We start from the raw sequence: 27,341 nt of genomic DNA, 5'->3' as shown, positions 1-27,341 counted from the left end.
GGTAGCTTTCAAGTCCAATGTAAACAAGTTCTTGTTAAGCCGTATCCATAAATAATCAAATTCTACCCAATTTACACCATTAATCATTACTATAATACCAACTTACATTCATTAACCCTAATCCTTGAGTGGCCTTCAGCCTTGATAAGTGGTGACTCGCAAGTAAAAAAAAAAGCTATGCCCCACCCACCCTAATACACAAATGAGGTTATAAAAAAAAAAAAAAGATTGAGTCGCAACGAAATTGACAATTTGTGATGCATATTTTGTCAATTTAATCAATAGAATGATCGAGAAATTCTGTATAAAAAAAGGTGGGGGTATAAAAATGTTCTTTTATACAAAGATTTTTTTTTTCATTTGAAGAGAGAATTTAAACATGGGCAACACACAGAAGAAAAGGAAAGAAAATGTCGAAAAGGGTTTTCAGAAGGAAAGGTCCATATTGATCTGCTTGGGGAAGGGGGGGGGGAGAAGGGGAAAAGAAGAAAGAAGGGGAAAAGAAGGGGAAAAGAAGAAAGCGAAAAGAGCGAAGGGGAAGAGGGAGGAAAGAGCGAAGGGGAAGGGAAGGGGAAGGAAAGAGGAAGGAAAGAGGGAAGAGGAAGGGAAGAGGAAGGAAAGAGGGAGGAAAGAGGGAAGAGGAAGGAAAGAGGAAGGAAAGAGGAAGGAAAGAGGAAGGAAAGAGGGAAGAGGAAGGAAAGAGGGAAGAGGAAGGAAAGAGGGAAGAGGAAGGAAAGAGGGAAGAGGAAGGGAAGAGGAAGGAAAGAGGGAAGAGGAAAGGGGAAGTGTAGAAAAAAGAGTGAGAAGGAGGAGGAAAAAGGGAGAGGAAGGAGGGAAGAAAGCAGCTGAAGAAAGGAGAGAAGGAGATTGGTTAGGGAATGTACGCAGATGAAAAAGGAGAAAATGACTCAATTTTGTGAGTGCGTAATAAATGAAGGGTTCAGTCGTCAAATAAAAATTGTTCGATGGGCATGTAGAGTAAAGGAGAAGAGAGCAAGAAGCAAGGATGGAGGAGTTTCGGAAGAGGGAGTTGCCATATCAGTCCAAGACTTCTATCTTCAAACGCGGATAATGGCCGGATGCTGATGACAAAGATGCTGATGATGAAGACGACGATTGCATTCTCTTGCGTTCAAGTTTGGCCCGAAGGTCACTTTTTATGACGTGATACTGGGAAGTGATTGTGCTGCCACCACAACCCCCATCCTCTTCATCCTCGTCATCGATACTACGATGGTACTGATGATGATTGGTCAGATGTCTGTGAATGCTGTCAGAACGAGACAGAAGCTCTCGAGCATCTTTCACGTGTCCACCACCAAAGTGACTGATTCCCATTCGATGAGCCACACTTTGTCTTCCAGATCTGAAAAAAAAAAACATTTAAAAAAAAATTTTTTTTTTTTTAACATTTTCCAAAACATTCATAAAAAATAAATTTACTTTTTACATAATCACACTAACATTATATTTTGTTTATTTGTTTTTATTTCTTCTAAGAATAATTTTTTAAAATAATTATGCTAACATTGTTTTAAATTTCTTCTAAGTATATTTTTTTTTTCTAAATAATCACGCTAAGATATTCTTTTCTTGTTTAGAAATTCTAAGTATAATTATTTTTTAAATAAACACACTAAAATATTTTGCTTATTTTTATTTCTTCTAAATATATTAGCATTTCATTCAATTATTTCACATCTTTGACGAGACAATTGACATCATTAAAACGTAAATTAATCTGCGTAGGATTTTATTTCTGATGTTTATGAATTTCACAAAGATGGGTTATAGTCAGCTAATGTACTTTTTAACTTTCAAATCAGTTCTTTCATTTTTATTGTTCTTCAGTATTTCTATTATTGTGAAGCGATTTATTGAAATAACATAAGAAAAGGACATTATTGAAAAATATACAATAAAAATCAACAATTTTTCTTTCCTTCAAAATCCATAATGTAAAAGAAACATTGCACGGAAAAATTAGGAGTGAAAAAAAAAAAAAAAAAAAAAAATCAGGGTAGCATATATTTGAAGAAACTAACTTGCATTCTGGCATTAATTTTAAATCATCAAAGATTTCTACAAGGGGAGATAATCAAAGTAGCGTATATGGGCCTCAGAAGATAGGAAGCATAAAAGCAAATTTTTTGGTAGACATCAGTTGACCTTCACACACACAATATTCCGTAAACAAACATGAGAAGTTCAGTTCTTTCAAGTTTTCACCAACAAAATGTTTTGAACAAAAATTTTTCACCAACAAAATGTTTTGAACAAAAATTTTTCACCAACAAAATGTTTTGAACAAAAATTTTTCACCAACAAAATGTTTTGAACAAAAATTTTTCACCAACAAAATGTTTTGAACAAAACTTTTTCATAAACAATCGAAAAGCTGAAGAACTCAATTTCTTCATGTTTGTTTACAGAATGTTGTGTGTGAAGGTCAACCGGTGTCTAGATTTGCTTTTATGCTTCCTAAACAATCGAGTGATAAAGTTTTATTTTAAGAAGGAGAGAGGTGATTAATATTTATTTTTAATGTGGGGGAACAAAACTTTGAGGAGGTGGGGCAGAGTTCTCCCCACATTAAAAACTGACGTTAAAATCGAGAATTTTACAGTGCTGATCTTTTCTGTTCTCGGTGTAACTGGTATCATGACATTAAATTAAAATTTAATATTTTAAAAGATTATTTAAAAAAAAAAAAAAAAAAAAAATACTAATTTATTGTTATTAAAGTTAATATTTTAAAAAATAATTTAATAGATATTGTATTAAAAAAGCACACAAACATTTTTCAAAACTGTCTTTGATCTTTTTAGCTAGGAACAAAGTGTAGTACCTGTTCTGTTCTTCTAAATTGAGGTAATTTTAATTTTCATAGCAATCCAAAGTGCCTCTCTTTAGGGAGCTGGATTTTCCAGACATTAAAAAAACCATCTGTTCAATCTGCGCCAGTAAAGAAGACAAAAGTTTTTTTTTCATTTTTTTTTTTTTTTTTTTTTTTAAATTACGAATATATTTTATCAATTTATAGGATCATTTTTTTTTTTTTTTTTTTAAATTAAGAATATATTTTATCAATTTATAGGATCATTTTTTTTTTTTTTTTTTTTAAATTAAGAATATATTTTATCAATTTATAGGATCATTTTTTTTTTTTTTTTTTTTAAATTACGAATATATTTTATCAATTTATAGGATCATTTTTTTTTTTTTTTTTTTAAATTAAGAATATATTTTATCAATTTATAGGATCATTTTTTTTTTTTTTTTTTTAAATTAAGAATATATTTTATCAATTTATAGGATCATTTTTTTTTTTTTTTTAAATTACGAATATATTTTATCAATTTATAGGATCATTTTTTTTTTTTTTTTTTTTAAATTAAGAATATATTTTATCAATTTATAGGATCATTTTTTTTTTTTTTTTTTTAAATTAAGAATATATTTTATCAATTTATAGGATCATTTTTTTTTTTTTTTTTTTAAATTACGAATATATTTTATCAATTTATAGGATCATTTTTTTTTTTTTTTTTTAAATTAAGAATATATTTTATCAATTTATAGGATCATTTTTTTTTTTTTTTTTTTAAATTAAGAATATATTTTATCAATTTATAGGATCATTTTTTTTTTTTTTTTTTTAAATTACGAATATATTTTATCAATTTATAGGATCATTTTTTTTTTTTTTTTTTTTAAATTAAGAATATATTTTATCAATTTATAGGATCATTTTTTAATGCAGGGAAAATACTGTTCATCTCAAAGTCGAGTTGATTGGAACAAAAATTAAAATAACTTCAGTCTAGTGTAAATAAAACTATGTATTTAAGATGTGTTTGGATTATGCGTAAAAAATTTTATCGATCTAGAAGAATTTTTTCCTTCTATGACTGAGGACAAAAACAATCAGTATCCTAAAATTCTCAATTCTAAAGCTGATTTTTAATGAAGCGAAAAAACCCCACCCCCTCCACAGTTTTGTACACCACATAAGAAATATTTACCCCCCCCCCTCCTATTTTCTTAAAATGAAACTTTATTCCTCAATTGTTTATGAAAAGGTTTTGTGAAAAAACAAGCCGAGCATGTAAGGTCCCCTTCACCGAGTGAACGGTTTGGGAGCAATTTTACCCTTATAATGCCCCCTAGGGTGTGGCAACCAAAGTTATCCTGGAAAATTCGTTCTGGCAAAAACTTACTTTCACCATGACTAATGTTTGTGCAAAATTTTAAAAAAACTCCAAAACGTGGTTGAGAAAAGTGCAAACACAGATGAACGAACGAATGGGAGAGAATTACTAGGTCCAATCCTCCTTTGTCAGCAGAAACAAAAAAAAAAAAAAAAAAAATGGACCTTGCATTCAAAAGAAATTTTTTTAATTTTGTTGGCAAAAAAAAAAAAAACAACAAAATAAATAAAACCGAATAACTGGGTTTCTTTATGCTTGTTTACAGGATTCTGTGTGCAAGGTCAACCAGTCTTGACTGAAAGCTTTCGCTTTTGTGCCTCTGATCTTCGGGGGTCCTTATACTCTATATGCTTCAAATCAAATATTAAGAGCAATAGACAAAAAAGATAATCAAAATTTACTTAGATTGTTAAGCTGAATAGATTGATGCAAGGGAGATAATCTAAGTTACTTTGAATTATTTCCCTTGCATCAATCTATTAAGCTTAATAAAAAAAAACATTTCAGTTCTGATTTTTTTTTTAGATGACAACTAATTGTATGTATTACTTGTTTTGATCAAATAATTGTTCTCATCTTAAGTTATTTGTGCAATGTTTCAATTTGTGTAGCCTTCGACCATCATCAGGCATATTGGTCATCATCTTGGAAAAGAAAGGAGTAACTTTTCTTCTTTCTTTTCGAAGATGGCGACCAACATGCCTGATGATGGTCAAAGGCTACACATACCAAAACATTGCATAAATAACACTCAAGATAAAAACAATAGTCCAATCAAAATAATACAATTAATTGTTAAGATCGAAACATTTTCAAATTCAATTAAATTTATAAATGTGTCAACGTTATTTAAAAAGAACTTTTTTCTTTTTTTACTACACACTTTTGTTGATGTTTCATTCGTACCTTTTTGCTTTCATTTCTTCTTCAATGTCATCCGCGTACATACGCATCATACGTTGTTTGGCAGGCGGGGGCGCCGAAGAGACAATATGAGATACGTGTTCAGGCTCACCACACGATTCACAGCCGGAAGAATCTAAAAACAAATACAAAAACAATTTTGATGGCAAACTATGACATTCAAATTGCATATAGAAAGAAAGTTGTGTATATGTGGTCAACTGAAAAGTCAGAAACGACATAAGACACATTTACAACTCTTGCCTTATCTCTATATAAATAAAATGAACTCATTTTTTCCCGTCTGATTTTGACATTAATAGGATCAAAAATCAAGATATTTCATGCAAATATAATATGCACAAACGGCAGAATATCTGAGGTGTGTTATTGGCTTATTATTTCTCAAATTCCTCGATAATCTTAGATTTCTATACTTTTTCTGCTGAGAAGTCACGGCCAAAATCGGTTAAGATCAATGGAAGTGGTAAAATATTTTCTCTCTAATAAATTCCTCCTCCCCCTGCCACCACTTAACACCGTTTGAGGATCGTTCACAAGGAACAGTTGAGAAGAGAACACCGGTTTGGCTTCGTAGTTCTTTCATGTGAAGTTATTTAAAATCACTAAACTAAGCTGCAGTGCTCTGTGGCGTAGTGGTTAGCGTGCTGGACAATTCACATTATATTTTCACGTTCGCGCCGACCTACCGTAGTCGTTTTTTTTTTTTTTTTTTTTTTTTTTTTTCTAAACAACTGGAATGGACTTTTCTTGGTGGCCGAACTGTTAACGTTACAGATGTTTTTTTTTTTTTTTTTTTTCACACTTTATTTTCCGACTTTTACTCATGACTCCGGGTTTGATCCTTCCTACTTACCTACCATAACATTTTTTAAAACTCCCCCCCCCCCCCCGTCCCGGAAACAAACACTCGGGCAACGCCGGGTACCCCCGCTAGTATTTAATATTAACTGATTATCGTCATAGTTGTTGGCGGCCACTCATGTCCGAGTATCGGACCCATCATTTGCCGCCTATCTTCTAGGATGCCTATACTTTACATAGCTTGCAAGGCCCAACCGGTGGTAGAAGAGTTGCGGGCAGTATTTGCAAGGGAGTGTACGGTCCCTGGTGGCCTGTTCCCATAAGGAAGGGTCAATGTTAGTCATTGTCAGGGTGCACTTTAACTGGTCTTTATAGCGCCGTTTAAGTGCTTCTCGTGGTCGAATCCCATTGGTGAGCTCACCATAAAGTACTGGAAGGATCCATTGTACGGATGTGGCCTGCCCAACGGAGGTGATAGTGAATGGTTGCCTCAACACTGATCATTATAGTCCTGTCCAGTCCTTCCAAGTTAGTAGTGTGGCTCTCCCTGGTGATATGCAAAATTTGCCTCAGCTTGTGTTCCTGGTTTTTTGTATCGCTTCTGTACAAGGTCCATGTTTCACAAGCATAAAGAAGAGTGGCGAGTTCTATTGCCTTGGAGACCATGATTTTAGTGGCCAATTTCAGTGCGTGCTTGTTAAATATGCGGTTGTTGAGGCGACCAAAGGCAGAGTGGGCTGTCCTGATCCTGTTTTCCACATCTTTCGTACATGTGGGAGTAGATGTTATGATGCTTCCTAGGTAAGGAAACTGGTCAACTTCCTCTACTGATTGGCCATTTATGATAGTGTTGGTATTTGGTAGCAGGAGTCCAGGTGGGTGTTGGACTAGTATTTTGGTCTTTTCTGTTTTTGACCTGCATCTGATTTGGTGGAATGTATATGGAGCAGATTGTGATTTTGCGGTGTAGGTTAGCCATTAGTGCTATTGCTTGTAGTTCAGTATTTGATTGGAGGATTGTGTGATGTATAGTATTTTTAATTAGTATGGACATTCCTCCGATTGCTCTATTTGTTGTGGATATATGGGTTTTGTCATACATGTTATATTCTTTGAATTTGTAGCTGTGATTTTCTTTGAGTAGTGTTTCTTGTAGACATATTTTGTCGTACATGTTATATTCTTTGAATTTGTAGTTGTGGTTTTCTTTGAATAGTGTTTCTTGTAGACATATTTTGTCGTACATGTTATATTCTTTGAATTTGTAGTTGTGGTTTTCTTTGAGTAGTGTTTCTTGTAGACATATTTTGTCATACATGTTATATTCTTTGAATTTGTAGTTGTGATTTTCTTTGAGTAGGGTTTCTTGTAGACATATTTTGTCGTACATGTTATATTCTTTGAATTTGTAGTTGTGATTTTCTTTGAGTAGTGTTTCTTGTAGACATATTTTGTCGTACATGTTATATTCTTTGAATTTGTAGTTGTGATTTTCTTTGAGTAGGGTTTCTTGTAGACATATTGCTGCTGGATTATGTTTGATGATTTCTAGTATTTCTTTATGATTAGGTTTTAGTCCTCTGCAGTTCCATTGTAGGAATGTTGTTTTGTTAGGATTTGTAAGGTTTTGCATCGGTATTGTTTTTATTTTATTTTTTTCATGGGGTAAGAGGGATATCTTTTGATTCCTCAGTCTCCATGACTTCTGGATTTTCGAGTTCTAGAGGCACAGTGTTTTTTTGTTTATCTCTACTTTTGTATTATGAGCGTGGTTGTGGTGTGTTAGAAAGTTTAGGTTCATGCGCTGCAGAGGTTGTTTCGTTGTTCCGCCGGCCCCTTCTTTCCGGGGGATCTTTCGGCATGTCTACCTCTTTCTGAACACCCAGGGGAGTGTCTTTTGGTCTGGAGAGTGAACGTGACCTGTCCGTTGAATTTTTTTTTCTGCTATTTTGTTTCTTTTTTCCTCTGGTATGTTTTTTGGTGTTTGTTTTTTTGTTTTCTTTTTCGGCTAAAGGGGTTGTTTCTATTTGGTGTGGTGTTTGGGTTTTCGGTTCCAGTGAGATTTTGTTTATATTTATTTTTTTCATTTCTTCAATTGTGTTTATTAATATTTTGATTTGGTCGGTGAGGTCTTGGATTTTAATGTCTAAGTTTGTTGTGTGATAATTGTCGTTGTGCTTATTAGTATTAGGAATATTCTTTTTTGTTATTTCTGAATATTTGATTGTTTCAACTTTTTTCCTTGCTTCTGGGTAGGTGATGTTTAGTGTGTAATTTTGGTAATTTCTTTTTCTTTTTTCCAAATTTCACAATTTCTGGAGTAGGCACTGTGATTTTCTTTACAGTTAGTACATTTGGGAGTTTTTTTGACAGTTGGTATGGTTGTTATTTTCTCCGCACCTTCCACACACTGGGTGGCGTGTGCATTGATTCTGATGGTGGCCAAATTTATGACATTTGAAGCAACGCAGTGGGTTGGGGACGTAAGTTTCGACTTTCAGTTTCTCATAGGCTATTTTTATTTCTGGTGGGATTTTTTTGTTGGTAAAAGGTTAGTATGTACGTGTGTGTGTGTTTATCATTTCTCCATTTTTTTTTACATTTTAATTCGTCTAATGTCTGTTACGTTCTGTTCTTTCAGATATGAACATAGTTCGTCAATGGGACAAAGTGAAAGTTCACGGCTTTTTACCACTCCTTTGCATATGTTTAGTGTTTTGTGGGGTATGTTTTTATTTTCATATTATCAAAATATTTCCATTTTAGGAGTTCATCCGCTTGTGGTTTCGTGAAGATTTCTATTAGCAGAGTGCCATTTCTTAACTTTTTAACCATTTTGGGCTTTATATTTTTAGATAATATTTTCTCTATCTTAAAGGGGGAAAGTTTGGTTAATGGTGTTTCTTCAGTGGATTCCATTATTATAAAATTTGGATATATATCTTGTTCCTCAGTCGAGTCACTATCCGAAGTGTCTAGCAGTCTTTTTTTACTTGGTGTTTTCTAACTCATTAGGATTGTTTGTGGGTTCATCATTCCTGCTCCCCACCCACCTCGGAGCCCTATTTGGGATGCGCACAGGGGGGAAACCCATTCACCCTGGCTACAACAGGGTTACAGGAATGGTATACTTGCATATAACGTAGACTTCGAGCATTTGTGTTTCTTAATTTATCTCATCCAAGTAGAAAATGGGAAATATTAGAGGAAAACATGTCTAGTTTTTATTCATTATAAACAATTGACCGTTAGCCACCGCTTTCACCACTTATTTATGGACCTGTGCTGATGGGAGAATGTTGTGTAGTATTTAGATTTTGTGTAGGTTATATGTGTATAAGTGGTGTGCTAGACGTGACCAGCCGATTGATCGGATAGGGCCCGACTGACCGCCAGTCCAACCCAGTAAGGGCCAAAGTGGTGTGTTGGGAAGTAGGGGTACTAAAACCTGACCTCTAAGTCTCAACCACCAGGATCCCGTCCTAATGGTATTATGGGTCGCTACCCACAGCCAACAGGTTGCCCCATTGAGGGACTTCTACTCTCTGCCGGGGAGCAGTCAACATATTCTGATGCCCTGCCGACAGGGTCAAGTGGAATCTTGATCGATTTGAAAAAATTTTTTATTTCCGGTTGTTTTCTTTAAATATTTATTTATGGATTTTAGTTTGTTTTTATTATTTTGGTTGGTATTTTTAAGTTAAGAAATCAGTAGGGAAGTAGGGGTGGAATGACAAAAAGAAAAGAAGAAAAAAATGGGGGGGGGGGCTGTTTTTGTTTTTGCAGAACATAATTAAGTTTTACAAAAGAGGATAGAAAACAAAAACAGAAACTTAATGTAGGTGCATTTCGTCTCGGGAAGCCAAAAGACAGCCTGATCTGGTAGCACCAGCAGTGGGATGTTGTCAGGTCCAGGTCTTATACATTTTAGGACCTTGTTAAAATCCTGGATGGAAGGTGGCAACGCCATCCAGTGTCAGACAGGGTATTGCGGGGTCGCTCGCAGGAGGGTGTTTGGGCTAACAGCCTGGTCATGGAGAAGTTTCTCAAAGTGGGATCTCCATCTTAGTAGAATCGCCTCAATATCGGCGATAGTCGTGGTCCCATCCAGGTCTTTTAAACCCTAACCCACTCGTGACCGAATAAGGCCAAAAATTTCTTTTGTTGCTGCATAGAAATTTCGCAGGTCTCATTGGTCGACGTACTTTTGTATTTCCTCAGCTTTCCTTTGCCACCAGGTGTTCTGGGCTTCTCGGATTCTTTTTTGCCACTCAGCTACAGCTTGTTTTTAAGCACGTTTATTGGCAGCTGTGGGCTGGTTCACCATGGTCAGACGTGTCTGACGTTTGGCCTTGATGAGAGGAGTTATGAAAAACACAAGGATTCTATTGACAAGTTTATTGTATGTGATCACTGTGTTTTATTTACTTATAACTATGGTTGGGTCACTGGCAACTAAACTCGTTCCTTCACCAGGCAAGGCTGGTGAGGAGGGTGGCTAGTCTCCCAGAAGGATTAAAAACAAAACCTTTCAAAGGGCAAATGAATCCGTTTTGGGGTCAGTGTCCAACTAGCTTTCATGTATGTGTTTATAGCGAGTGGTCAAATAATATATAACCTGATTCCCCTGCTGCCTTGTATGGCCTGCCTCTGTAGGCAAACGCTAGGAGATGGAAAACCCCGAAATAAAGCCAATAAGATACCAACGGCGGAACAAAAAAAACACCGGCAGAGGAGGGCAACGCCTGTCAAGCAGGCAGCAAGGCGGGTTTTTGGTGAATCAAAGACCCGGCAGCATCTGATTATAGTATAAAACCGCGTAATATTTAGTTTATTGGAATCACTAGAAGCCAAATTAGTTGGGGAGGGTAGTTTTAAAAAAAAACATTGAAACTAGGTCAAACTGTCAGTCATTTGCATTTTTTATTATATTATCAATGGAATAAATACTCAGAAATCAAACTGCCTTAAAACTGTTGCAAGTGTGTTATAGAAAATTCCGAACTTGATAAATCTTAAGTTGTTGGGCAGAAATTTGGTTCTTGGAACTTTTCAAGAATAACAGAGAGGGTACTGAACAGCTGGAAAACTTCTATTGCATCGTTAATGCATCAGAGGTGATTTCCTCCAAACTTTTTGCAAACAATTTTGCGACAAATTCTACCATTTGCGATCAGGTAAGATTGAAAATACTGCTAAGTTATATTCATATATCCGTCTAGGATGTTGCCAAACTTCTCAGAAACCTTGGTGCAAACAAGACAACATTCCAGTCACTATGCTTAACAATCTGCGGCTGGAACAGATTCATATCCTTAGAAAATTATTTAATTGTTGTTTTTGACACTTATTTCACCCGACGCCAAACAAGTCACAGTGCCACTTAACGTAAGAGAAATTTAGTAAAGTTCTTACCCTCTCATTAACAAGTACTATGACTGTGACTCATTACACTGGAGTAATTTAATACAAGACTAAATTTTCACTTCACCGACTGCTAACTAATGTTACAAATGTGTTAATTTATTTCCTTATCTGACTAAAATTAAAGTCTCTCAGGCAACGACAAGCAAAAACAGCAAAATGTTTCCAGAATTTCATTTTATAAATTGCGATAAAATCCATGGAAAAAAGCCAACAGTTTCTACTGAAACTTTTTTAAACATTTTTTCCAATGAAATTTCTCCAAGATATTTTTTTTTTCATTCATAAAATATATTTTTTAAATGACCAGGGAAAGAAGGTGGTTGGTTCAATTGATCATTTTCTTCATGAGAAAACAATCAAATAAGTGGTGATCAATTCATTCAGAACCAGAATAATTTTTAACTCACTTTTCTCCATCGATAAAAAAAAAAATGGGTTTCAATTTTTCACTTTAGAGTAACAGATACTCCACTATAGTTAAACATTTTCTGTTTTGTTTTTTAAATACAATTTCCATAGAAAAAATAAAATGTTCATTAATCTTGAATTAAAGAACAAGCGAAAATTAATGACTAAGAAATAGTTTATGCTCGTGTTTTTAAACGAAACTGATACATTCTTTTTTGAAATCACATTTTGAAAAATCGTAGTCAATTATTTGGTAGAATTCATTTTAGGTATCGGATTTGTAATCTGGGAAACACGGGAATGCCATAAAATGGGGGATCCTTCTATAAGTTTTTTAAAAATAAAAAATTCATCCCCCTTTTATGACCGGAATTCATGAAACATTAATTTGAATTGCCGGTGCAACTTTGATTTAATGTGTCATCCGATCCAATCGTGAAATTTAAAACAAAGGCATTCCAGGGAACAACATTGCATACTTACACGTCATGTCATAATTAGTATAAATTTTAAAAAATTACGAAAATTAGTCGAGTCGAAGACGTGCTAGAGTAAATTTTTGGAAGAAAAAAAATGAGCGGCATTATCAAGACTAAGCAAGATGGCCGACCTGGAAGCAATTATCTCCCCCTGATTTCAAGCATTTAAAGGGTTAATTTAGAGTGAAATTTCAACTTCAAAAGATAGTTTTTACTTATAACTAGCAGGGCTACCCGGCGTTGCCTGGGTAAATAGAGGTGGTGTAGTAAGGAACCCCAGGGGTGGTGAGAAGAGAGGTGTTAAAAAAACAAAAAGTGGTAGTGGGGGGGGGGCTCAAAATAACATTAGACAGTTTGGGTGGAGAGAGGTGTCAAAAAAAAAAAAAAAAAAAAAAAAAAAGTGGTAGTAGGCAGGCAAGCTCAAACCTTTAACGCGAAGGAGGAAAAGAAAGTGAAAAACACGTCTTCTTAGCTGATGCGTCCATAGCGCAACCAGAAGCCGCGAGCATTTTAATTAAGGCTAGTCAATCCAACAGAGACAATGATTTTTTTTTTTTTTAAATTTTTTTTTTATTACATTTTCACCCCAAACAAGGCACATTGCCACTTTGGTGTAGGGGGCTACTATCAGGGGAAACATCTACTGGGGTACTATGTAGGCATTAGGGCAGCGAGATGTTGGTTCACGTTGCACTTGAACTTATGCATGTCAGTACAGTTGGGGAAGCAGTGACCTGGAATGGAATTCCAAAGTCTAGCAGTTCTGGGGAAGAAACTACTGGAGTAGAAAGATCTTTTACATCTAGGGATCTCTACAGTGTGGGGGTGGGATTTTGCAGCTTGTCGGGTCTGTCGAGGGTGTTCATGTCGTGGGGGCAAAAGTGCTTGCAGTTCTTCAGAGCATTCACCATTATAATACTTGTAGTACAGGCAGAGGGATGCAACGTTTCGACGATGGGACAGAGGCTGAAGCTTAGATGCCAGTTTAGGGCCTATCAGATTTGCGACTCTCTTTTGAACCTTGTCAAGGAGCGAGAGACTAGTAGCCGATGCACCGGCCCAAATATGACAGCAATACTCCATACATGGACGAATAGTGGCCTTATAGAAGTACAGGATACTTTCAGGTGTTAGAAGTTTTCTAGCACGGTAGAGAGAGCCCACCTTCCTAGCAGCGGCCCTGGCAATGCCCTCGATGTAATTGTTCCAACTCATGTTTCCTGTGAACGTTAGGCCAAGGAGCTTGAGAGACGTACTCTCAGATAAAGAGTCGTTGGCCATTGCTATAGGTGGTAGAGAAGGTTTCTTGTAATTATTGAATGAAACCAGTTTTGTCTTGGCGGCATTGAACGTGATCATCCATTTTTGTCCCCATTCCACTACTGATTGGAGGTCATCCTCTAGTTTTTCTGCCATTACTTTAGATATATGTTCATTTGTTTTCCTGTCGTGCCTGCTATAGAGTGTGGTGCCATCAGCATATATACCCATCTCAGAGGCAATTTTGTCGGGGAGGTCATTTATGAATATCAGGAACAGCAGAGGTCCAAGGATAGATCCCTGGGGCACTCCCGCATTTATATCATTGTTTAGATGTACGACCGTCGAGGACAACCTGGATTTTTCTCTTATCTAAGAAGGATTTAATTATGTTAAGTATTCTACCAGTGATACCGTAAGATCTAATCTTCCTGAGGAGACCCTCATGCCATACCCTGTCAAAAGCCTTAGATATATCTAGAGCTACCGCTCTGCCCTCTCCCGCTTTGTCCAGTGAATGGTATATGCGTTCAGAGATTACAGTGAGGATGTCTGCTGTGGAACGGGCTTGTCTAAATCCATATTGATGGTCGGTCAGAAGTTTAGCATCTGTAAGGTGATGGACTAGAGCATGGTTGATTTAGGTCTCAAATATTTTGGCAAAAAGTGGGAGGAGGCTAATAGGGCGATAATTTAATGGGTCAGTTCTTTCGCCAGAATTCTTGAATACTGGTACCACAGAAGCAGTTTTCCAACAGCTCGGAAAGCAAGATTCATTAAGGCCTTTGTTGTAGAGTTTGGAGAGAACTGGAGCTACTTCGGCTGAGCACTTTTTTAATAGCACAGCTGGGATGAGGTCGGGTCCACATGCTTTGGAAGTGTCAAGGTTTTTTATGACTTGCTAAAATGTTGATGAAAATACCGACCCCTCCATGCGGAAAACTGCTCAGTTGAGGGTGAAAGAATTCATTTTTCGATATTTGTCGTCCAAGAGATGGAGTAGTAGTAGGCAGGCAGGCTCAAACCATCTTGCTTAGTCTCGTGAAGGAGAAAAAAAAGGTTTGTGACGTCTTAGCCAATGTCTCCATTGAAAGTTTTTGGCAGACATACAAACACACATTTTGCCTTTTATATATTAGACTAGGCTGAGTGCTTAAGGTGTATGCTGAGCAAAAAAAAAAAAAAAAATTGTAGTAGAAAGGCAGGCTCGAACCCATACTGCAAAGGAGGAAAAGAATGTGAAAAAACAAAAAAAACGTGACGTCTTTGCTATTGCACCCATCGCCAAACCAGAAGTGACAAAGGTTAAAATAAAGGCTAGTCAATCGAAACGAGGGGATGGCTTTGGAAAATATCGGCAAAAAAAGCGATCCCTCCCTGTAAAAAAGTGCCCAGTTGAGGGTGAAAGAATTAATGTTTTTAGCCAATTTTTCGATATTTGTCGTCTGAAGGGTCAAGCTTCAAACCGATACTGATCTTGTGAAAATCACTCGCCTCTGTTGACAGTTTTAGGCAGATATGCATACATACATTTAAACAGACAGGTGAGATTTATATTATAGATGATTATATAACAGATTTTTTTTCTACTGGACCATTTTTCATAATTTTTGTAATCTATACTAGTTTTAGCATCATACATAAATACATGTTTTTCTCTGAAATGCATTTTTTTCGAAGACCCTATAGTAAAGTTGCACCCGAATTGCCAACAATTTTCCAGATGCTTTTTTTTTTTTTTTTTTTTTTTTTTTTTGAGAATTTTGAGACAAACCTGAAGCACCGGAACCATTCAACCGAGACGAGTTCTTCCTCCGGTGATCGTCCATCAACGCTGAATCTTCATCACGGCTGCTGCCAGTGTCATTCTTGTTCTTCACCGAACGGATTTTACGTTTCCTGTCATTAGAAAAAAAAAAAAAAAAAAAAAAAAACACGCAAATGAAATTATGATTTTCACATGAAAAAAAAAATAAATAAATAAATAAAAGGATTAAAAATATTTTTGAAATTTTTAATCAGTTTATTACATTTTTTTTTTTTTTATTACATTTTCACCCCAAACAAGGCATATTGCCACTTTGGTGTAGGGGGCTACTATCAGGGGCAACAACTACTGGGGTACTATGTTGGGATTTGGGCAGCAAGATGTTGGTTCACGTTGCACTTGAACTTCTGCACGTCAGTACAGTTGGGGAAGCAGGGACCTGGAATGAAATTCCAAAATCTAGCGGTTCTGGGGAAGAAACTACTGGAGTAGAAAGATCTTTTACATCTAGGGATCTCTACAGTGTGGGGGTGGGATTTTGAAACCTGTCGGGTTTGTCGAGGGTGTTCACGTCGTGGGAGCACAAGTGCTTGCAGTTCGTCAGAGCATTCACCATTAAAATACTTGAACAGACAGAGGGATGCAACGTTTCGTCGATGGGACAGAGGCTGAAGCTTAGATGACAGTTTCAGATTTGCAACTCTCTTTTGAACCTTGTCAAGGAACGAGAGACTAGTAGCCGATGCACCAGCCCAAATATGACAGCAATACTCCATATATGGGCGAATGGTTGCCTTATAGAGGTACAGGATACTTTCGGGTGTTAGTAGTTTTCTAGCACGGTAGAGAGAGCCCACCTTGCTTGTAGCGGTCCTGGCAATACCTTCAATGTAATTGTTCCAACTCATGTTTCCTGTGAACGTTAGGCCAAGGAGTTTGAAAGATGTACTCTCAGATAAAGAGTCGTTGGCCATTGCTATAGGTGGTAGAGAAGGTTTCTTGTAATTATTGAATGAAACTAGTTTAGTCTTGGCGGCATTGAACGTGACCATCCATTTTTGTCCCCATTCCACTACAGATTGGAGGTCATTCTCTAGTGTTTATGAAAATAAAAAAATGCAATAGCATAAAATAAAATGCAAATGCAAATTTAAATCCACCAGAATGCATTTTCATAAACAAGCCATTTTACTCATGTGTTAATTATTGAAATAAAAAATTAAAGATTAATTCTACGTATAGGTTTCTTTACACAAATAACACAATCTCAAAGTTAAGCCATCAATTTTCCAAACACCATGTGCATAATCTAATATTCTTATAAAAATGAGCATAAGTGTAGACACTTCTTAACCTATATACTCAACGTTTTTTATCTACAAACTTGAAATTTGGTATATAGAATATTCAAACATGTGGAAAACGTTTTCATTGGTCTTCATGGGATCTATGTTGCTTGGTTCCCACTAACTCTTTGGTTTGGAGGATGCAGATTAAAACAAAACTATTGTTTGGTAACTTTGTGATGAACATTTTGATGAGAGAGTTAATTCAGATTTAATATCAAGCCTGGAATCAGCTGTACATTGCAACTGCTTGCAGTCAAATAGGCATGTTGTAATGATGCTCTGGTTTCATAAATGGATACAAAACATCTCAGTTGAGGGCAACTGAGGGAAAAGCACAGTAAAAGAGATTGAGCGACTGTCAACGATATTCTTAAGAGTGTGACCAACATCAGATAGAAAATACACGCTAAACAAACAAAAAAAAAAAAAAAAAAAAAAAAAAAAAAGAGAACGTCTACTTACCGAGAATTACTAATAAGACCCCGCATTCCTGGTAAAAGAAAAGAAAAAATTTTATTTTAAAAAAAAAGGAAAAAAATAAGATTTTTCCTCTATCCAACCATTAAAAAATATTTTAAATGTTTCCTTTCTTTTGGACGCAATAAATATTTGGATGATGTCATGTCATTTGTGTATATATTTAATTATGCTTATTAAAATTTTATGATTGTCAATGGAGATGTTTTATCATGTTTATTAAAATTTTATGATTGTCAATGTAGATATTTATAATGTTTATTAAAATTTTATGATTGTCAATGGAGAGGTTTTATAATGTTTATTAAAATTTTATGATTGTCAATGGAGATGTTTTATAATGTTTATTAAAATTTTATGATTGTCAATGGAGATGTTTTATAATGTTTACTAAAATTTTATGATTGTCAATGGAGATGTTTTATAATGTTTATTAAAATTTTATGATTGTCAAGGGAGATGTTTTATAATGTTTATTAAAATTTTATGATTGTCAATGGAGATGTTTTATAATGTTTATTAAAATCTTATGATTGTCAATAGAGATGTTTTATCATGTTTATTAAAATTTTATGATTGTCAATGGAGATGTTTTATAATGTTTATTAAAATTTTATGATTGTCAATGGAGATGTTTTATAATGTTTATTAAAATTTTATGATTGTTAATGGAGATTTTTTATAATGTTTATTAAAATTTTATGATTGTCAATGGAGATGTTTTATAATGTTTATTAAAATTTTATGATTGTCAATAGAGATGTTTTATCATGTTTATTAAAATTTTATGATTGTCAATGGAGATGTTTTATGTTTATTAAAATTTTATGATTGTCAATAGAGATGTTTTATGTTTATTAAAATTTTATGATTGTCAATGGAGATGTTTTATAATGTTTATTAAAATTTTATGATTGTCAATGGAGATGTTTTATGTTTATAAAAATTTTATGATTGTCAATGGAGATGTTTTATGTTTATAAAAATTTTATGATTGTCAATGGAGATGTTTTATGTTTATTAAATTTTATGATTGTCAATGGAGATGTTTTATGTTTATTAAATTTTATGATTGTCAATGGAGATGTTTTATAATGTTTATTAAAATTTTATGATTGTCAATGGAGATGTTTTATAATGTTTATTAAAATTTTATGATTGTCAATGGAGATGTTTTATGTTTATTAAAATTTTATGATTGTCAATGGAGATGTTTTATGTTTATTAAATTTTATGATTGTCAATGGAGATGTTTTATAATGTTTATTAAAATTTTATGATTGTCAATGGAGATGTTTTATAATGTTTATTAAAATTTTATGATTAACGCAAATGTTACATTCGTCGTTAGTGATCAAAAATATATTTCTTGTTCATCTTTTGAATTTTAGCTTTTAAAATTCATCAAAAGATTTAAACGAAAACAAAAATACAATAACAGAAATACAAAGTACAAAAAAATACAAAATAAAAAAAAATAAATAAAATACAAAAAAAAAAAAAAAATTTACGTTCTGCCTACAATGCTTTATACAAATGTAAGAAAACACGTTATTAGAATTTTTCGAAATATATTTATAAATGCTCTACGGAATTTTTAATTTGGAGAAAAAGCAGATGTAATTGAAAAAAAAAAAAAAAAAAAAAAAAAAAAGACAATTTTCTTGAGATGGATCTAAAAAAGTGTGTGTGTGTGGTAGTGGTGGTTGGGGGAGGGGGCTTGCGCAGTCAGAAAATATGCTCAAATATGATATTTTTACTCATGCAGATTATGTATTATTTTAAAGCAAATTATCTATTGATTATTATATTGTACCTAAAATATGGTAGTGATTTCAAAAGTTAACAAGTGAAGCATGCATCATCCCCCGTGAGTGCACAGTGTACGAGGCATAAAAAAAATGACTAAGTTCAGCATTCCCTCCCACCCATTTAGCCCCAAAAGTCCCCCAGGGACATCAAATCCTGGTGAAAATTATTAAACGGTGCAGTGCCTTTACATATGTAAATTTGAGTTCTGCACCGTACAAAAAAAGAAATGACCAAGTCCAAAACATTTAGCACTCCACTGAAGTCACTATAGAGAGATTGATAAGAAAGATTTACTATTAAACAACTTTAACAAATGAATTGATATTGGACTCAAAAATAAAATGTCGGCAAGTTAAAATGAGTATTTTGCATTTCAACTTGCTAACATATTTCTGTACGCGTTATTCATCCATCCAAACAAAGATTTTACGCGTTATAAACCATCCTTTGTGTATAATTACTATAACCTGTTCATTTCAGTGTTATTATGTAAACAGTAGTTTAGGAGTTTATCGGTTAAATATTCATACAGATACAAACGCTCATACATACAGACACACTCGCACGCACGCACAGACATACACTGAGACACATACACAAACATACATTCAGACACGCACCCAAATACATCTACTGTTCTGTTTATATAGAAAAAGCATTTTTTTTCTCCGAAGAAGAGCGAACAAGATGGGATGCTCATAAAAATGCTATTATTAGAAACTAACTTTATACATCCAGCGTTGCCAGTTTGAAGCATATTGGCAGGCGCGGAACATTCAGTCATATACTGTATAAGATATATCAAATGTCCTAACCTTCTTACAATTTTAATGAAAGTGAATCACATGTTTTGGATTTATAAAAGCATAAAATACATCAATTTTCGTCTATGAAAATTAACCTCGGAAATAACTCTCATAGCTTAAATAAACTTGCGTTTTAAAAAGCACTAGTGTCAGTGGTACTATTTGAAAATTAATTAAATTAAAAATAAATTAAACAAGCGGAGCATGTCAAGTCCACTTCCACAAGTGAAAAAATTTACTTTCACCATGATTAATGTTTGTGCAAAATTTCAAAAACATCCAAGGCATAGTTACTGAGAAAAGTTCGAACGGATGAATAGAAGTGAATTACTAGGTTCAATCCGTTGTTTGTCGGAGGACGAATAAATCAACTTGTAATAATATTTCTAAAAGAACAAAACAATAAGAAAACGATAACATTGAAATCAATTTTCTTTAATGTAATATGCAAATGAAGTTACTTTTTAAATGGGGATTCTCCTTGAATAAATACTATAAATAGATACTAGCAGGAGTACCCAGTGTTGCGCTGGTGTTTGGAGGTGTTAAAGAAAAAAAAAAAAGTGTTAGTAGGGAGGGAAGGAGGGAGGCTCAGATCCATGACGAACCCGAAGGCGGAAAAGAAAGTGAAAGAAAACGTGACATTTTAAAACTTTTTATATACTTCCTAGATTATAATATCTCCGATTTACAAAAGGAGGTCATAAATATCTTTTATTTAAGTGACTTTTACACGCTATATTCGCAATATTTCTTACTCTACGTGTTTCTTTGGCTTTTCCATATAAAAGCAAAACTGAATCCATAACCAAGGTGTCTACCTGGCACTCGTGCCGGGAGGTCCAGAAAAGCAATGAGCTTTGATCGATGTGGGGGAAACTCCTCATAGCAAACAATTGCTATTCATTTGGACACTTCCTTTTTTATGGGGGAGCTGGTTTTCCCCACATCTTGGGGAAACTGGCTTGCAGCCAAAGTTAAGTGCGGGATTTCATTTACCTATGGCGTGACGTTTGACCTCATTAAATTTACGCACCTGCGTAAATTCATTCACTTAACTTTTTAATTTCAACCATTCGTATTTCCGCTGCCTCTAAACACCTGGGCAATACCAGGCACCCCACTAGTCTATATATATAAAAGCGAAAATGTACGTATGTATGTTTGTTTGTGTGTCCACTAAAAACTTTCGACAGACAACGAAAATTCACAAACTTGGTATCATATTGAAGCCCCATCCTTCGCCCAAAAATCAAAAAATTGGCCAAAAACGTTCATTTTTTTCACCCCGAAATTGACAATTTTCGACAAGGGGGTGGGGATCAACAAAAACCGTCCCCCTCGTGATGACGACCGGTTCTACACATGCGTCAAATGACGTCATGACCCGATTTACTTTAAATAGTTGAAGAACTGACTGAATTTCATGTACGTCACGTTAGCACGTTGGTTCGTTATCTAAACGTTTTGGGTTCGAATCGTGGTGTGAGACGTCTTTCTTTTTTTTTTTTTTCGATTTTTTGAATTTAAATATTGAACCAGTGTTATTTAAGCCATTTTTCATGTAACGTTCGTTTTCTGTTTTTTTTTTGTTTTACTTCGATTATCGACCCCAGACCACACACCCAAAAACAACCGGGTACCCACTGATTTTTTTAATTTTAATATGTAAACAGGCTTATTTAAGCCATTTTTCACATGGTTTTTTCTGTTTTCTTTTTTCGATTTTTACATTTAACACCGTTCGTTTGCCTTATGTTAGATTTTTTTGTGACTTTTTTTCCATGTTTTGATTACCCCCCACCCACTTAAGTTTTGACGTTAGTTTTTATGTTTTCTTTTTTACTTCACTTATAACAAACAAACCTGGTCATTGACCTCATTTGCTGAATAGCTATTGCTTACGTCGTCGTCATAACGCTCTACGACTTCTGTGCGCGCACCTGTCAATTTGGTTCTTACTTAAATAAATTCAAACATCTTTCAGTTACTCATTCTGGCTGGCTGGATGGTTCATGTTTTTTTCACATTTTATTTTCAAACTTCGCCTCAGGGTTCAGGGTCGATCCTACCCCCCCCCCCCGGTTTCTTTTTTATTTAAGAGAACACACACCTCCAAACACCCGGGCAACGCCGGATACCCCCGCTAGTCTATATTATAAAGGGTAAAAATCTGTTTAAATGTGTGTATGTATGTTTGTATGTCTGCCTAAAACTTTTGACAGAGGCGACGGATTTTCACAAGATCAGCATCATTTTGAAGCTCAACCCTTCGGATGACAAATATCAAAAAATTGGCCAAAAACATTAATTCTTTCATTCTCAACTTGGCACTTTTCTACACGGAGGGTCGTTTTTTTCGTTGACATTCTTTTGCAAGTCATTCAACCCTCGCTTCCAGAATATCGCATAAAAGGCGTTATTTTTACTGCCCGTGACGTCACAAACACGGTAGGCATATCAGTAAGACAGCTTTTTTTCACCTCCTTTTCCTCTGGAGTGTTACGGGTTCGAGCCTGCTTGCGACTTCTATTTTTTTATTTTTTGCTCAACCACCACCCTAACCCAACACTTTCACTTTCTTTTCCATCTTTGCGCCACAGGTTCAAGCCTGCCTGCCTGCCCACTACAACTTTTTTTTTTTTTGATCAACACACACCTCCAAACACCCGGGCAACGCCAGGCACCCAGGCTAGTCTTCCCTAATGGGGATATACAAGTGACTGAGACTGCTTGTGAATTTAATATTCTCTTGACACTTCCTCCTTTGGAGGAAGTCAGTTCAACCCGCTTAGAGAGAATGTCATACAACAAGAACACAATGACAGGTTTACTTTTATCGTTAGGGTCTACATCAACTTATTCTGTATTGAATTTTGTTCATCTCAAGTTTTGTCGTCCCGGAAGTTTTGTATAGATTGTCGTGAGAGATGAAAGTTCCCTTGTTCCGGTTTTTGAAAGGCAGTCAAATGTAATTTAACTTTTATGCGATACTAGCGGGGGGGGGGGGGGGGGTTGAGGTGTGTGTGGCTTTGAGTAAATCCAAACTCCGGGGGTGGGTGGGGGTTAAAATAAAATAAAAAAGGTTTGGTAGGTGAGTAGGAGGATCGAGCCCGAAGCCTTGAAGCAAAGTTGGAAATTAAAGTGTGAAAAAAAGACGTACAACGTTAACCACTGGGCTACGGAGACAGACAAGAGAAGCACGTATGAATTTATTTATTTAACTATTGACAGGTGGCAGCAATAAAAGTTAACTCTGCTGCTTTTATTTGACCTAATTATTGAGGTCAAATAGAAGTCATGCAGTTAACTTGGGTTTGTTTGACTGGTTTGTTTGGTTTTTTCCCCAAGATGTTGGGAAGAGGGCCCCATTGTCAAGATTGATTATATTGATTATGTCTGATATGAAAGGAGTTTGGCCCCACATTGATCAAAGCTGATTGCTTCTGGACGTTTCCCAGCGCGATGCCAAGAATGTTGTTTTAGTTTGAATTAGTTTCGCTTTTTATACGAAAAAGCCCAATCAACATGCGAGAAGCCAAAAAAGCAATAATTTTGTAAAAGTCGATGTAAATAAATCTATACGCGACGCGCTTTCCCAAATCCTAGATATTATCTACGCCCTATATAAAGACTTCTAAGCGGTCCTCCCCCCCCCCCGAGACCATGTGCGAGAAAAGCCTTTGCGAGACATACACGAAATGGTCACACACATTTTGCCTTTTATATATATATAGATTTTTGACTTGAGAAACGCAGTGGAATTAGATACAGAGAGAGGGTAACTAATTCATATGCAAAAAAAAGCGTAAGACACTAGAGATGCATCAGAACTCATACGGAGAAATTGAATCTAGATGGCAAAGCTATTGAGGTTGTCACAAAGTTTTATTGGAGCACAGCGAAGAGTAAGTGCTAGTGTGATTGCAAAAATATTTTTAAGTCAGGCCTGAAAAAAAAAAAAATAAATTGCCCAAATCCACAGACGCACTACTAAAAGCAGTAAATATGATTATAAATATGATTATAGTTATATATTGTATATTTAAATCAGTTTTTGGTACTTGTACAGTTTAATCAAGACATTAAAAAAAATGAAAATATCGAGAAAAAAAAAAGGTTATATTGTATGTATCCGTTATAGAATGAAGTTCTCCGAACAAAAAAAATTTCACTTAATTTGATCAAGTAGTTTGTTTTTTTTAAAGCGGAAAAACAATTTATGATATCGAGCAAAAAGTAGTCAGGTTTCAATTTTTAGGAAGAAAAGCTAGTATTAAAGATGGGGAGGGAGTGTCGGTGCTTTAAACCGAGTTATCTCTCATGTTCAAAAATTCAAAGATGGCTACCTTTATTGCACTCTCATAAAAATAAATACGTACAATATTTTTTTTATTACATTTTCACCCCAAACAAGGCACATTGCCACTTTGGTGTAGGGGGCTACTATCAGGGGCAACAACTACTGGGGTACTATGTAGGGATTTGGGCAGCGAGATGTCAGTTCACATTGCACTTGAACTTCTGCACGTCAGTACAGTTGGGGAAGCAGGGACCTGGAATGGAATTCCAAAGTCTAGCGGTTTTGAGGAAGAAACTACTGAAGTAGAAAGATCTTTTACATCTAGGGATCTCTACAGTGTGGGGGTGGGATTTAGCAGCCTGTCGGGTTTGTCAAGGGTGTTCACGTCGTGGGGACACAAGTGCTTGCAGTTCGTCAGAGCATTCACCATTAAAATACTTGTAGAACAAGCAGAGGGATGCAACGTTTTGTCGATGGGCAGAGGCTGAAGCTTAGATGCCAGTTCAGGGCCTTTCAGATTTGCGACTCTCTTTCGAACCTTGTCTAGGAGCGAGAGACTAGTAGCCGATGCACCAGCCCAAATGTGACAGCAATACTCCATACATCGGCGAATGGTGGCCTTATAGAGGTACACGATACTTTCGGGTGTCAGTAGTTTTCAGATCGTCTAGCGTGGCGTCTGTCCGCATAGGAAATTCAGGAAGGGGGTGGTTGGAAGGGTCCAGTGTGGAATTTGAGGCAAACCGACTGACAAACATGTTAGCCTTGTCGGTTGCCGAGCAAACAACCTCATGATTGTTGGTTAGTGGAGGAATTGTTGATTGCCCATTATTTACTATACTGTTGTAGATTTTCCAGAAGTCACAAGTTCTTAATTTTTGCGCTTCGATGCGTTTTTTAGTGGTTTCCGTAAATTCTCTCTTAGCTGTCGCTATTTCTTTCTTAACGTTACTTCTAGCTTCTATGTATTTCTGTCTGTTTGAACTGGACTTATGTTGGTTAAATCTGCGGTATGCATGCTGCCTTTGAGCAATGGCAGTTGCGCAAGTCGAAGTAAACCATTGGGGAAAGTGGGGCTTGCTATAAAATTTCTGCATGAGAACATGCGCTTCGATTGCAGTTTTGAACCATTCAATGGTCTCGTTTGCACACTGTTCAGCAGGAAGAGAAAAAATATTTCCCTATGGGGCATCTCTGATAAGATCTGATGGCTTCCCAGTCAGCCTTTTTATAATATCTTGTTTTGAGCACTGGCTCTTCAGTTTTGGCTCGAGAGTTTAGGACGATTTCGACCATTATCACTGCATGATCAGCGTTCCCAAGTGGGCTGTCAGCATTCGTTATACAATCATCTGGAACTGTGGTTAAAAACAGATCTAGAAGTGATGCGTGTTGTTCTTCCTGGTCAGGGAAACGGGTTGGAAACAACAATTTGCAATAGGAAGTGAGATATAGAGAAGCTATGAGTTGTGTTGCCCGCTGCATCTGTGTAAGTAGAGAATCACAGCCAGTTTTTGTGGTAGACATTAAAGTCACCAAATACATGTACTTGTGCGCTAGTGTAATCTTTTTTCGATATTTTCATTTTTTTAATGTCTTGATTAAACTGTACAAGTACCCAGTTTTTTTTTTTTTAACTCAACAAGGTTAAATTACATTTACTTGTAAGGAAAACATGTTAAAATATGGAGTTAGTTGATAGAACTTCTGCCAAGATTAATCAGCAAATGTTATCACTTAACCAAAGAAAGTGTTTATCAGGCATGTTTTTGCAGTGTAATGATGTACGGAAGTGAAACCTGTACAGAAATGATATGAGAATGATGCGATGGAGGTGTAATGCGTTCAAAAAGTGAAAGATGGACAGAGATTTATAACACAGTAAATGTTTATGAAATACTAGCGGGGGGTACCCGGTGCTGCCCGGGTGTTTGGGGGGTGTAAAAATAAAAAAATAAAAAATTGTTAGTAGGAAGGGAGGCTCGAACCCGTGACAAAACCTGAAGGCAGAAAAGAAAGTGAAAGAAAACGTGACATCTTACCGCTACACTTCGAGGCCACAGGAAGTGAAAAAAACATTCAAATTTAGCGATGTCAATCAAAAAGTTGACTTGCTAGCAGGTGAAGAAACGAACGTTGGCTGAGGGCCAGTTCAGCTTTCTGCTGTTTCATTTATTTGTTTCCTCACGATGTTGGGGAAAACCAACTCCCCACAAAAAGGGAGTGTCCAAATGAATAGCAATTGTCTGATATGAAGGGTTTTCCCCAAATTGATCAAAGCTGATTGCATTCTGGACATCCCAGCACGAAACACCAGGAATCTGCCTTTGATTTCGATTAGTTTTGCTTTTATACAAAAAAAACAAAAAACGAACAAACACGTGGGAGGAAGGAATAGCGTGAATTTTATAAAAGTCAATGTAAATAAATGTCAATACGACATGCGTTCGCAAATCGTAGATATTATGATCTACGGAGTACATAAAAAAAAATAAAATAGTGCCACCCCCGAGAATCCCCGTGAAAAAAGCCTTTGCTTGACATACAAAAACGTGAGCGTTATTTTTGCCTTTTACATAGATGACGACATGGAGTGAATATATGAAACGTCCATTTTGTTTTTCTAAAAGTTTTTGTGCATTTTTTGTGCATTAAAAAACTGAAGTGCAGTTTTCAAACCAGAGAAATCGGATATGTACATGTTGACGTCATTCTTAGATTGTGTCGTTACAATTTGGAAAAAAAAAAATTAAAAAAAAAAAGATTTAAAAATTGGTTTTGATCTGTTAGGATCAGAAATCTCAAACTCACCGCCATAGTTTGGATTTCCGTATTTCAGATAATACCGACTCCTCTTTTCCGCACCTGGCAATTTTCGATCGGCTGCAAAATCAAGCAGACATTGCTTTAAAAAAAAAAAAAAACGGATCAAATAACCATTAATATAAATAGATAGTGGTGATTAGAACTGATCAATCAAATGGAACGACGATCTGCTATTGACCAATCAGAAAGCAGAATCACTCTATAAAACATGGTTAATTATCTAGCCCAATTTCTTGTAATGTATTCATTTCAAGTCCAAGTGGCAAGGTCATAAAATTACCCGCAATCATTTAAAAACTACCCCCCCTCCAATGTTTGTCTTTATTTTTGTAAAATCAGCAATCGTAAATCTGCTTGCCCATTATAAAATAATTTCATGTTCAAAATCTAAGATTCAAAATTGGACAATTATAAAAATTAAACCCTATTTTTTTCTTTGAAATCGAACTGTGCAGAATCTGAAAGTTATGCAAAATATTTGTGAAAT

At 35.4% G+C, this 27,341-nt stretch overlaps 1 protein-coding gene across 4 annotated transcripts in view; it reads right to left on the bottom strand.

The window, feature by feature from the left end:
- Positions 1-244: 244 nt before the first annotated feature.
- LOC145269868 (uncharacterized) overlaps positions 245-27,341 on the bottom strand; it is a 52,744-nt gene continuing 25,647 nt past the window's right edge. For all 4 annotated transcript variants that reach the window (XM_080125606.1, XM_080125605.1, XM_080125609.1 and 1 more), the window contains 5 exons: positions 26,840-26,911; positions 17,093-17,120; positions 15,288-15,412; positions 5,118-5,250; positions 245-1,366 (listed from right to left, as the gene is read on the bottom strand). In XM_080125606.1, coding sequence (XP_079981732.1) covers positions 1,039-1,366; positions 5,118-5,250; positions 15,288-15,412; positions 17,093-17,120; positions 26,840-26,911 — 686 coding nt within the window. In that variant the 3' untranslated portion in view covers positions 245-1,038. The remainder of the gene's footprint in view (positions 1,367-5,117; positions 5,251-15,287; positions 15,413-17,092; positions 17,121-26,839; positions 26,912-27,341) is intronic.

This window comes from Euprymna scolopes, chromosome 45 (assembly GCF_053919585.1).
Source record: "Euprymna scolopes isolate OS-2025 chromosome 45, ASM5391958v1, whole genome shotgun sequence".
NCBI classification, from domain to species: domain Eukaryota; kingdom Metazoa; phylum Mollusca; class Cephalopoda; order Sepiida; family Sepiolidae; genus Euprymna; species Euprymna scolopes.
Note: the sequence above shows the minus strand (reverse complement) of the source record. Positions and strands in the feature narration are given on the sequence as shown.